This window comes from Pogona vitticeps, chromosome 9 (genome assembly GCF_051106095.1).
Source record: "Pogona vitticeps strain Pit_001003342236 chromosome 9, PviZW2.1, whole genome shotgun sequence".
In the NCBI taxonomy this organism is placed as follows: domain Eukaryota; kingdom Metazoa; phylum Chordata; class Lepidosauria; order Squamata; family Agamidae; genus Pogona; species Pogona vitticeps.
In genome coordinates, this window is record NC_135791.1 from 24,862,728 (window position 1) to 24,875,407 (window position 12,680).

The window sequence follows — 12,680 nt, forward strand, 5'->3', positions numbered from 1 at the left end:
AGCCACTGAGGCTGTAATCTGAAATGAATGGTGTCCTTTTTGACTGTGCTACGGAGACGATAAATGGGAATTTAAGGACAAGAAGCATTTTGGATCTTAAAATCCTTAAGGCGAGTTGCAATTTGCTGTGCGTAAACCTAAGATGCTTATGAGTAAATGGTTTATGTGTTATAGTCCAACAAGGATGAAGACCAGAGGTGGCACCCTCTTGATTTCCGGGAATTTGATGGGTTTGGATTTAGGTATCTGGGCTGATTTCTTTCCAGCTGCTCCAACCACTAGGTTCCTCTGCCCTGAACTGCAAAGGGCTTTCAGTTGTTAAATATTTATTCAAGGCTGGGGATTTTTGCGAGGGTTAGTCAAGAAGCGATGGAAACTAAGAGCAACACCAATAAAGTCATTCAGAATATAATGTACAAGAGATTCTGAAGAGTTTAACAGGGGCTATTTTAAATGGATGCTCATTTAAAAACTAAATTAAGGATCCAAAATGAGGAGTGCCGTGGGATCAGACGGAAGACACATGGATTCCAGTGGCAGATGCTCCAAGGGGACCTAGCGCTCGGGAGACTCGGGTTCAAATTCCGTCTCACCAGGTGCGCAGAGGCCAGTCACTCCATCCCAATCTGATCTACTCCACAGGGTGGTTGTGAAGATAAGGGAGGAAGGGGGGGCAGGTACACCACCCAGAGCTGGTAGAGGAGAAAAGGCTGGATAGAAATGTAACTAATAAGGAACACAGAACAGGAAAACAACAAGCCTTTCCTTGTGTGTGTGTGTGTATCCCATAGTCTGAGATAGACTGCCTCTAATGGTGGAGGTTCTACCAAGAGGCTTGGTTCAGCCGCAGGGAAGGCAAGGGACGCAGAAATAGAAAAAGAGCCACGGACCGCGAGGAAGAAAACGACCAGCTCCTTTAGAGGAGGGGGGGGCAGCACCCTAAGATAGACTGCCTGCGACGGTGGAGGCTCTGTTGAACAGCGGAGTCTCTCTCTCTCTCTCTAGGTCCCCGGGCAGAGCCATTGGGGCGCAGCGGCCACCCGCCCTGCCTCGCCAGCCTTGCCCGCGATAGACTGCTCCTGGCGAGGGAGGCTCCACGGAGCCCCGGAGAAGAGCGAGCGACCGACCGCCAGCCTTGCCTTCCCTTGCCTTCCTCCTCCTCCTCCTCCTCCCCGGTTCCTAGCCGGCCTCTTCCCCACCCAGGGGGCGGTCCGGGGGCGGGCAGCCGGCAGGCAAGCGGGCAGGCAGGCAGGGCTCTCGCCGGCCGCCGCCGGGACGCTCGGTTAGTGTCTCCTCCCGGGCGGCAGCGGACAGCCAGCTCAGCCCTCCATCCCGACCGGCCTCCCCGCCCGCCGAGCCCCCGCCATGGCCGAAGGAGCCGGGGAAGGAGAGGACGACGTCCAGTTCCTCCGGACCGTGAGTGTCCCCGTCCCCCCCCCCCGGGGAGGGTGGCGGAGAGACGCGACGACGGAGGAGAGGCTGGAGGGCCGAAGGAGGGGGCGGGCAAGGGGGGAGAGGGGAGAGAAAAGGACGCGGGGGGGGGGGAGCGAAATTTTGGGAGGGGGAGAGGACAGCCAGAATAGGGGAAAATCGAAAGGCAAAAGAGACTTTCAGGATCCAGGAGGAAAAGGGGGGGGATTTGCCCCGGCCAGGGAGGGGGGTCGTCGAGAGAGGAGGGGGGGGGAGAGGAGAGAGAGAGAGAGAGAAGGAGAGAGTTGGCTGTTTTGGGAGGGGGGAAGGAGGAGGTGATGGTCTCTACTTGAAGGACAAGCGGTTGGGGGGGGAGAGAAGGAAGGCAAAACAGGGCCCGGGGTGGCAGGGAAATGGGGAGGGGGGATCCTAGATTAAAGTTTGGGAAAGGGGAGGGGGCGGCGGCGGCTTTAGAGTTTGAATGCAAAAAAAGGGGGGGAGTGAGAGGGTGGAGTTGGCCAGCCTCCCAAAGGGGAGCCCCCCCAGGTAAGCCCAGGGGGGTTGGCAGGCAGGCGGTGGGGTGCATGGGGGGTTCCCAGGGGTTTGGGGGGTGCTCTTCCTGGCGGCTCCTCTAAATAGCTGACCTCAGTCGGTTCTTTCGGGGGTTCCTGCTTGCATTTTTCATACCCCCCCCTCCACGCCTAGGGCGCTTTTGGAGATAGAAGAACCCCAGGCTGGATTTGATTGATTAGGGTTTTATTGGGGGGGGGGGAAGAGTTTTATACGAAATCGATGCATGATTTCCCAGAGGCGTTTTGGTAAAAGGAGGGAGTCGGGAATTTGAGGTCTGGGAGCAACCTTGGAAGGGTTGGGCCCTTGGAAGGAGGAGATGATGGGGCGAGCCTATAAAATGCAAGGATCGGATGAATTTTGCAGAGCCATGCTCGGTTAGGCTGGAGCCCCCCCCCCTTTGGGGAATGCTATCTGGGGCCTGTCTGCCTTCATCGGTGTCCCCTAACCGCAACACACACACCCCAAATCCACCAAGGGGGCCGTGGGCCCTCGGCCTCCTTTCCTCTCACCCCTCCTGGATGGGAGCTAAAATTAGAGCTTGCGCCCGGCTCTCAGTGGGATGTTAGCCCATAGCTGGGGGAACAGGTGGCGCCAGGAGCGTGATGGAGGAAGGCTGGATTCGACCCAGTCCTTCTCCTCCCGGGATGAACACAAGACGTGCCGCAAAGATTCCCAGATCTCGGAGGATCCTTCTCACCTCCTCCATTGCTGTCTTTCTAAAGTTGGTCAACCAGATGATTTGGGGGAGAGGAGTATGGCAGCCGCTCCCCAAAACCTCTCATTCCCTCCAACTTTAGTCCCCCCTTTCTCCCTCCCCAACCTCTGGAAGAGAAATGGGTTTTCCCAGGAATAGGGTATAGTCGGAAACGATCCCCACCGGAACGTGTGGTATTTGAGGGTACTTTTGTCTTGGGTAGGTCACGAAGAGCCACGAATCTTACAAAAGACCCCATCATCCTTGGATGATCTCTAAACGCCGCCTGCATTTTCTGGAGCTTCTCTTTGGGAGAGGAGCCGGCCATGAGACCGGTTGGAGGGCCGATGGACGGCTACCCCACCCCACCGGTCTTCCGAGGAGGTTATGGCCTCTCAACAGGGTGGTCCCCCAAATTCTTTGAGGTTAGGAAAGAAAACCAAATCAACCAGGGGTTCTGCATCACCTTAAACAGGTGAACATGTTTTCATGGGACATAAGATGACAATGGATTGGAAGCTTAGGTCAAATAAAATGTGTCGGCCTCTAAGGTTGATCAACACATAATTCCACGGGCAACGTTTGCTGCCCACCACCTAAAGAAATTCTGTTGGAGAGTTTCCGAAGACCCTCGCCACCTCCGAGTGTAAGCCCGTTCCCCCCCCCCCAATCTCTTGGAGGGTTTCGTCTCTCTCTCTCTCTCTCTCTCTCTCTCTGAGCAGCCTGGATTTAATGCTGATCCTTTTTACCGAGCAGCTTCTCCAGTTACTGAACTTTATTTATCCCTGCTCTGACAGCTGGGTGCCATTCATCACAGGGGTGGCATCTCAGGTGGAGGGAGGGAGGGAGAGACAGACCTCTCTTCTGGTTGTCGTGGGTTTTTTCGGTCTCTTTGGCCGTGTTCTGAAGGTTGTTCTTCCTAATGTTTCGCCAGTCTCTGTGGCTGGGCATCTTCAGAGGAACAGGAGTAGGAACAGAGCATGGACAAAGTTCCTACTCCTGCCCTCTGACAATGCCAACCACAGAGACTGGCGAAACGTTAGGGAGAACAACCTTCAGAACAATGCCAAAGAGCCCGAAAAACCCACAACAACAATTAGATCCCGGCCGTGAAAGCCTTCGTGAAGACCTCTCTTCCTTTCGGCAGGGGTCAAGGGAAGATGGGTTTGCTTTTTGTGGCAGGGTTTGGCCCGGTCTGGAGGGTGGTGAAGGGAGGGTCTCAGAGGCTGGGCCCCTCGTCCGGTGAATGGGAACAGAAAGCCTTGCCTTGCAGGCTTCACAGCTTCCCCTGGCAGGTTTTATGCAAAGTTTGCTTGGTGTGGATATGGAGGGTTGCTACAGGTTGCAGGAGATCGGCTTGGACCCTGGGTATTCGTGGAGGGAGGGGCCAGGGGGGGCAAGATGTGTTTCAGAAGGAGCCTACCTAAGGGCGGAGGAGATCCAAGGGCTCAGCAGATTGGGAGGGCCAGCCGAGAGTCATTTTTAGCAACGGGCTATATTATGGACTGAGCAAAGGTTTTAAAGGTTTCCCGACATTCGCTGTGGCCCCGCTCCATGCATCTCATGGGAACAGAGAGAAAAATTCTCTTTTAGAAACTCTGCTCCTTCTTAACGGACAGTTATTATGGAGTTAATTCCTGCCTCTTTCTCTTAGAAAGAAAGAAGAAGAAAAAAGAATAGATTCTAAGCCGGGTACAAATACTGTCCTGCCGCGGCAGTTGTTGCAGAGGCCGTGAGACCTGGGTCGATCAGGCCGAACCGAACGCTCTTCTTCTCTGCAGACCGAAGGGTGGCAAGAGAGAGGCAGCCGGCCAGATGTTCCCAGGGAGCCACCACCAACAGACCCCTGGCCCTGGGGGGTGGCTGAGATGCATAAGGGGGGGGACGTGTTTCACCGGGGACTCTGATGCAGTATGCATGCACCCGGGAGGGGATAAAGGAGACTTTTGCACCCCATTTTGCTTGGCTCTAAAGAAAGCGGCTAAGAAGCTTCATAAAAGGGGAGCGGATCGGGACCAGGAGATGACACCGGAAAGGGGGGGGGGAGGGCTGGATGAACAGTCCTGTGGGCTGGATCCAGCCGCGCGCCTCCGATTCCCTTCCCCTGCTCAGAGCTTGACAAATACATTTTGGATTACCACATTCCCATGGGAGGGTCGTGTCGGCTGAAGTATTCTGGGAGTTGTAGGCCAGAAAAGTCTCACGCTCCATCCATTCGACCAAGGTTGGAACTATAGGTTGGCAGACCATATGATGTATATTTTAAAAATCGAGGCTCATGGAGAGAGGCAAGAAAGCTCGGTGCATTCAGAAAGAACCTTATTCTTTAAGTCAGTTTTTGCTAACCGTCTTTTTGCAGAAATGCTGTGCCCTTTCCCCAACCTGAGTGAAGGGCCCCCCTTTTTTTTTTGGCTTTTTTTCAGGCCTGTGTTGCATTGTTGACTCATCCTTCAGTGTGTTTTTTTTTCTGTCAAACTCTGAGGTTCTCCTCCCAAAAAATCATGACTGATCAAGGCGCATCTGAAAATAAGTAGGAAAATCGGCTCCCTGCTGCATTCTGAACCGGCTATTGTAGTATTGAGAAAGGTTTTTGTGTGTACAGTGGGGTCTCTACTTAAGAACGTCCCTACTTAAGAACAATCCAACTTAAGAACAGCTCCATTTGCTAAATTTTGCTTCTACTTGAGAACAGAAATCCAAGATAAGAACAGGAAAAAAAAACCTTTCCTGCTCTTTTTTTAACCTTAGGTCATCTTAGGTTAAAAAAATTCTCCCCCTAGTGGTAGAGTACGTATTAACCAGCTTTGCATTAGTTCCTATGGGAACTAATGCTTCAATGTACCAACGCACCTCTACATAACAAAAAAAACCAGCCAGAACGGATTAATTGGTTTGCAGTCCATTCCTATGGGAAATTTTGCTTCAACTTAAGAACGTTTCAACTTAAGAACACCATTCCAAAACGGATTAAGTTCTTAAGTAGAGGTTCCACTGTATAAAGGCAGGAGAAGGGAAGGGAAGTAAAGGGGTGGGGGCTTAGAAGTTCACAAGAGGCCATTAAAAGAGAACTATCATCTTCCCGCACGATCCCTCAGACCTCGTGCAGTGGATGACCGATGCTCTTAAGGATGGCGGAGTGGGGGAACCGATGTATTTTGAGTGGTGAGTTTCCTTGGCAAATTCTCAAGCACAGAAGAGATTCACGAGGCACCGGGACCCGTGTTGCTTCGTGCATTTTTTAGCCCCGCAAGGTGGATTTTCTGCCTCAAGACGCCGAACTGGCCATGGAAATATCAGGAAAACCTGCATTTTGACCCCCAGGGCCCCTCTGGAGACCCTGCTTGTCTAGGGTTGATCTGTTCATCCACAGGGACTAGAAACCTGCTTTTTATTAGAGGAGTGCCATTTTGTGGGGGTGGACCCCAACTCCCAGAATATAGCTGCCTGGTGAATTCTGGGAGTTGTAGTCCACAAACCCCCTCCAACCGGCACACCTCTACTTTTTAGACCAGCTATTTTGGTAAAAATCAAGGAATTATTTAAAATTATTTAAAATAAAGGAATAGGGCTGATCTATTTGTCACATCCGCCTGTGAGGACCACCTGAGTGCTAACGGCAAGCATGTACTAACTCCTCGTTGGTAATCACAGAGGGACTCTGCTTATGCTCAGAGTTCCTCGGTCACTTCATAAGTTCCGGGACTGAGCAGTGACGGGTGGGAATAAAATTTAGGAGCAACAGCCCACATCTTCTTTCTGTTTATATGAGGAGAAGACATATTTCGTGTTCTGGACCAAACCGTAGACAAACAAGTTTATTTTAAAATAGGGCTTTGGGTTTGTTTTTTGTTTTGTTTTGTTTTTTATTCTGCGATACCTGTGGTTTAAAATGAAAGTTGGGACGAGATATGGGGCACAGCCCACATGATTGGCATTATTGGGTACTGGCCACCAGTTCTTTGTTTTTTTGAAAGTTCAGATGAGAGACCCTTCCCTTATCTGGGAAAAAGAATAAAAAAATACTTTAAGGGCATGTATTTAAAAATCTTTTTCAAAAATTCATGGAATGCATTATAGTGATGCATCCTAGGCTGAGAGAAGCCGCCTCCCCGTCCCCACCCCCCAGCCGAGGCTTTAGCCAAATGGTGTTTCTGGTCTGCCTCCCTCTCCTAAGACCTGCTTGCCTTGACCACCAGTAGATTGCAAAGCGCAGTATCAGAACAAGCCACTAGAGGGAACTGGAGAGCACTTCCCTGTTTTTTGTTGTTGTTTTGGGTTTTTTTTTTTTTTTTTTTTTGCCTGTTGATAATCAGTAGGGGGCAATGCTAATATATAACACAACAAATTGCATGCACTGGAATAGATGACAGCAACCTCACTGCTGAGCAGTACAGTGAGTTTCTTTTAAAATGTTACTTACTCCACTCACGTAGTGCTGGACTTCAGCACAGATGCCAACCCAGGAATTCACCGCTTGGGTCTCTTCCGAATCCTATCACACAGTTACACAAATGGCGTAGCTTACGGGAGCAAATGGCTGTAAATTGAGTAAGATCTGTGGACGTGGTTGCATGCTGAGTCGCGTGGCGCAGCTGTGCGGAGGTGCCACTTTTCTTGCGCCTGGGGAATGCGATGAGTGGCATCAAATAGAATTTCCTCTTCAACTAGCCCAATCCCCTGGGGGTCGCTCTTCCCCCCCCAAATATTCTGGATCAAGGGGTCCTGAGCGCAGGCCCCCTCCATTGAGTCAGAGAGCGTCTGCTTAAGGGTGGGGTGCTCGAAATGCATTCCTAGCAAATCCATAAGGCTTCTGTGTGTGTCTCTCTGTGTATGTCAGCAAGTTCCCTGGCTCTTAGCTATGTGCTTACCCGGAGCTGGCAGGAATGCTTGGAACAGGTGCAACTCGCCCGAAATACTCCCTCCTGCGAAGGCCGGTGGGACTGGCAGAGGAGGGGTGGGGTGGGCGATGGAGTAGGGATGGGGTTGACCCAGGGCGATGGGGAAAACCCAGAGAAGCATCAAACTCTCCTCTCTCTTTCCAGTACCAAATATAAATATATACAAATATATTCAGAAAATAAGTCCCCGAACTTTCTCTCAAAGTCCCTGTAGGTTTCTTCTTGTCTTATTTCAAGGCCACAGGTAGGGCACAGCTTTTACTTCTTCTTTTTTTTAACCTTTTCCAGGACATCTGCAGTCTCGTCTTTAAGATCAGGGTTTTTAAAGGGGTGCTTCCCCTCAAGAGAGCAGGAAGCAAAAAAATAATAATAATAAAAAGGTTCCCTGTCTAATTGCTTTTTCCAGAACCTTGAATTGCTGACGATTCCTCCTGAGGACCGGTCCTTCCTATTTTAAGCCGTCCGTGTGTCCTTAAGCAAGGGAGCCGTTGGAGAGAGCCCTGGATGGGTTTTGTGTGGTTATGCAAGCCACAAAACCTGTCCCTGTTTGTGGGGTTTTCCTTACCGGATTTTTTTTTTTTAAATTAGCAGCCCTTTCTCCACGTCTCTCTCTCTTTCTCTTCGTTTCTTCCTTTTAAAAACGGGCCAAGTTTTAACATATTTGTGGCACGCACAGCTTTCTCCGGTTCTTCCCTCCTCTTTGCAAGAACAGATGGTGTGAGCCAAAACCGCCTTGGGTCCTTCTAAGGAGAAAGGTGGGGTAACAATATTTTGAATGAATGAATGAAATAATAAAGCTAGGTGAAAAAAGAGGCAAAGGCAGAGCACCGGGAAGGACCGCTTAGATTCATGAGTCTCAAAGGACGGGTTCACACATGCACATTTTCTGTTTAAAAGCAGTAGTATGTGCTCAGTGGTGTCATGCATTCACACGGCCTCAAATAGGAGGCTTTTCAGAGGTCCTACTTTTTATGTGCTCAGCTGCGATTCCTCCAGAGCTGTGAAACGGCGGGCATAGGTCTATGTGTGAACTGAATCTGAGGCGCCCGTTAAATGTGCCAGCCTAATAGCTTATATTTACTGTATCTCTCTGCACGGTGTAGTAAATGTTGGATGGAAGCATCCTTTCCTAACAAGGTATTAAACCATTCCACTGTTTTCCATGCCAAAGAAGCGTAACGGGCGGACGTCTGCAGGACGATGGGCATTGGGGTAGTGGCGCCCTACCTCTGCGTTGGTCTTCTCCCCCTTGGCTGGCTAGGCAGCAAATTTCTGCTATTCAAACAGAGGCGTTTATCCTACAGCTTGGCTAATTTTCTTTGTTTGAATCCTCCCCAAGAATCCAGAACAAAAAAAAAAATGGATTAGACCTCTGTTATTCGCAGTTGTCTCTTTATTCACCTGAGCAAGGCGTGTGCTCTGCTTCTGTATACTCGCCTGCTTGTTGTGTGTGAGAGCCGTGGAGTCAGCGCCAGGTACAGAAATATAAGATCTTGAGAATCTCTTGACATAAATATTGGGGCAAAGCAAGTTCCTAGCCCACTTTTTTTTTGCTTCGCACAGAACACATTTCTAGCCCGTGTTTCCATGAGTCCAGACCATAATTCAGGTCAGCAATGGGTGTTTCCTGTGCAGAATTTGATTTTTTGGGGGGCGGGGAGAGGGGGAACGTGATGGCTATGTCAAATTATCGTTAGCAAAAATAAAAGTTTTGAGACAGCGGAGCAAGGAAATGGGAAGGAAGTGACGGGAATGGGCCGGAACTGGTCGGCAAGCGAAATGGGACTTGACTCAATCTCCGTTCCATAAAGGAGGACCAAATTGGGTCGTGATTTGCATAAAACAGTCCGTGCTCGCTTATGTGTACAGATCCAAAAGGAGAAAAGTTGCAGTAGTTAGCCCTTTAGGCTTCTTAACAACTTTGGCAGCACCTTCCGGGGCAGACTTTCAGAAGTTGCATTTCGTTTTGCTTTATAACAGGCCCCCGCGTCATCCCTTCAGTCATTAACCAACTCTGTGGGGTTATGGGTTAGTGGGGCTGGTGACATGGTGGCTGCCGGGGGTGAGAGAGGCAAGGGAAAAAAGGGAGAGAAGGGAGCTAATCTCTATGGGAGCGCAGAGCATAAACCCTGAGCTGATGGTGCACATTCTCTGGGCATAAATAGGCCTGCTATGAAACGTGATCCCCGGGAGGAAGATGCTCGGGTGGGTGGGGAGATGTTTTAGTTTGGAGGCTAGCTAGATGGAATGAAGGAGGGTGGGGAAGGACAGAATGGTGGAATGGGGCAGGGCTTCCCGATCGAGGATTTAAATTTTTCTTGTGCATTGTGCAATAAACACATGTCTGTTATCACTAGTCTTACTTTTGCAACAGTTTTGTGAGGGGGTTAATCTGTGCTTCCACCTTACAGAGGAGGTGAACTGAGGCTGTGTGAAGCAGCCGAGGTGGTGGGTCAAAATGTATGTTATAGATACCTCGTTGTTAGAAGAGGAAATAACAGTAACTGCTGAGAGGCATCTGATTGTAATAGCAAGAGTGTTGTTGTTTTTTACTGATCCTACATTTTGCATATTACTTTGCTATGTGATTTGGGAAGTGGCGCAGATGTGCCAGTTGCGCCTTGAAAGGTGGATAGTAATCTGTGAAGGTTCACATTGAAATATATCTGTTTTAAAAGAGCTGTAAGCCTTTTTTTTTGTTCTTTTTTGCTAAGCTTTTGTTAAACATCTTGTAAAAAGGGCCAAAACTGCTCCTGCTTTGAAAACAGCTGTAACAGGTTTTGTTTCTAAAAAGATGTACCTGTAACGTATAATTTGTCTGTGAGCCTGAGCCAAGGGAGGACTTTCAAATTAGGGCTCTCAAGCGAAAAAGAAAACACAAATTCACTTTTCCTCTCTCCCCCTCACCATTTTTCCAGGTTTTTTTTAATAGCTAAGTTTCCAAATATGTCATCAGTTCATCTCTAGGCTTGATGTAAGTGGGAAGGGCTACATGCCAGCTCATTAGCTAAAGGAAATATAAATATTGCATATTCTTGAACTGAGTCTTGTCTTGCTTATTAATAAAACTAGCTGTGGAAGCCCACATTTCAGCAAGGCTGAGAATCCTCCATGGATTTTTCTGAGAATTTTTGTACGCTGCCAGATTTGCTATTTTAGTCGTCTCCCAACGCTTGCTTAATTGCTCTCATTTGGAGGGGTTAATGCAACAATTCCCCAACTGTAGGCTAGGACACTGTAGTATGTTATATAGTAAATATATTAATTTTAAAAAATAAGTAAATCTTCTGTGCCTGAAGTACCCGTGTGTATTTATGGCATCAGTAAACAGTGTTGAATTGCGTTGCAAACAAGCCATTGTCTACAGGTTTTTAAATATTGTTTTTTTTTCCCTTCTGTGCTTTTGTTCCCACTTATTTTAGCTTGGGTGATCTGCTATACCAACCTTGTTTCTTGTTTCTCACTCCATGACCAACCTTTCTAGATTTCTGCCTTTTCTGTGTTTCAACGATTCCTCGGTCTTTATTTGTCTTAGTACTTCATTGATTGGCACCCTTGATCCAAGGACTGTGTAGCCGCCTGCAATAAATATAATATATAATATAATATAATATAATTTATTGTCATTGTAAGTATATACACAGTATACCATACAACGAAATTCACAGACACCCAGAGACCAGACACATGCACACACATAACATTCCCCAAACACTCCCCACCCACTAGAAGTCCCCCACTAAAAATACAAACATGTACACCTCAGGCCAAGTAACACAGTCCAACTAATTCACTATTGGTGGTCTTTAAGCTCATTATTAATTGCAATTATAGCTCTAGGATAAAAACTATTTAGAAAACGTGTGGTCCGAGTCTTAATTGTTCTATATCTTCTGCCAGACGGTAACAGTTCAAAAAAGTTATAAGCAGGATGGGAAGAGTCTCTCAGGATGCTGTGTGACTTCCTCAGACAGCGGGATGTGAAGATGTCATCCAGGGTTGGTAGCTGGAGCCCGATGATATTCTGGGCAATTTTAATGGTTCTCTGTAGAGCTTTTTTGTCCGCTACAGAGCTACTCCCAAACCATGCCAGAATGCCATAAGTTAGGACACTCTCAATGGTGCTACGGTAGTAGGACAGAAGTAAATGCTGTGATAAATTTAACTTCCCGAGCATTCTCAGGAAATACAGCCTCTTCTGTGCCTTCTTTATTAGCATGTTGGCATTTATAGTCCATGAGAGGTCCTCTGAGATGTAAGTACCCAGAAATTTAAAACTACCAACTCTCTCCACTTCCTCACCGTTTATGCACAGTGGTAAATGTACATTTCTCTTCCTCCTAAAATCAATTATGAGTTCTTTAGTTTTTTTGATGTTAAGTGTGAGATGATTTTCTTTACACCATAGTATCAATCTTTGTACTTCCTTTCTATAAGCAGACTCATTGTTCTCATTTATGAGTCCCACCACTGTCGTATCATCCGCAAATTTAATAATTGCATTGGTGTTATATAGTGGGGTGCAATCATGTGTGTACAGGGAATAGAGGAAGGGACTCAGCACGCAGCCCTGGGGAGCTCCTGTACTTAGTACCAGGGTAGAAGAATGGTGGGATCCCATCCTTACTGACTGTGGCCTATCTGTCAGAAAATCCTTTATCCACATGCAGATCTCCTGAGGTAATCCCAGGTTGATCATTTTTAAAATGTAGACTATCATCCTCATCTTAGAACTGCAGAGCTGGGAGGGACCCTCTGGATCATCAAGTCGTACCCCTATTAAGGAGGCACCAAAGGGGAATCGAACTCCCAACCTCTGGCTCCACAGCCAAATGCTTAAACCCCTGAGCTCTCTAGCAGTTCTGCCTTTCAAAGGCTTCTATCTTTTTATAGCCCCTTATGTTAACACCTTTTATTTCATCCCACTGAAAATATGCAGAACCATACCATGGGCATTCTCAACGCCAATTTTACTGTTTTGTTGCGTATTGCTTTCTCCATCTTATCCCAGTTTTTTTTTTGCACGAGTTCCAGCCCTGCTGCTCATTCAACCAGTAAAACCAGGCACTGGCCAGTATTCTTAGCACATCCCAGCCTCGTTTGAA

General features: G+C 48.2%; 1 protein-coding gene across 15 annotated transcripts in view; it reads left to right on the forward strand.

Annotated features, from left to right (window-relative positions):
- Window positions 1-1,253: 1,253 nt before the first annotated feature.
- RYR1 (ryanodine receptor 1) overlaps window positions 1,254-12,680 on the forward strand; it is a 120,050-nt gene continuing 108,623 nt past the window's right edge. For 14 of the 15 annotated variants that reach the window (XM_078380001.1, XM_072980040.2, XM_072980045.2 and 11 more), the window contains exon 1: window positions 1,254-1,416. In XM_078380001.1, the coding sequence (XP_078236127.1) occupies window positions 1,366-1,416 (51 nt within the window). In that variant the 5' untranslated portion in view covers window positions 1,254-1,365. The remainder of the gene's footprint in view (window positions 1,417-12,680) is intronic. The other variant, XM_072980051.2, reaches the window with a different exon arrangement.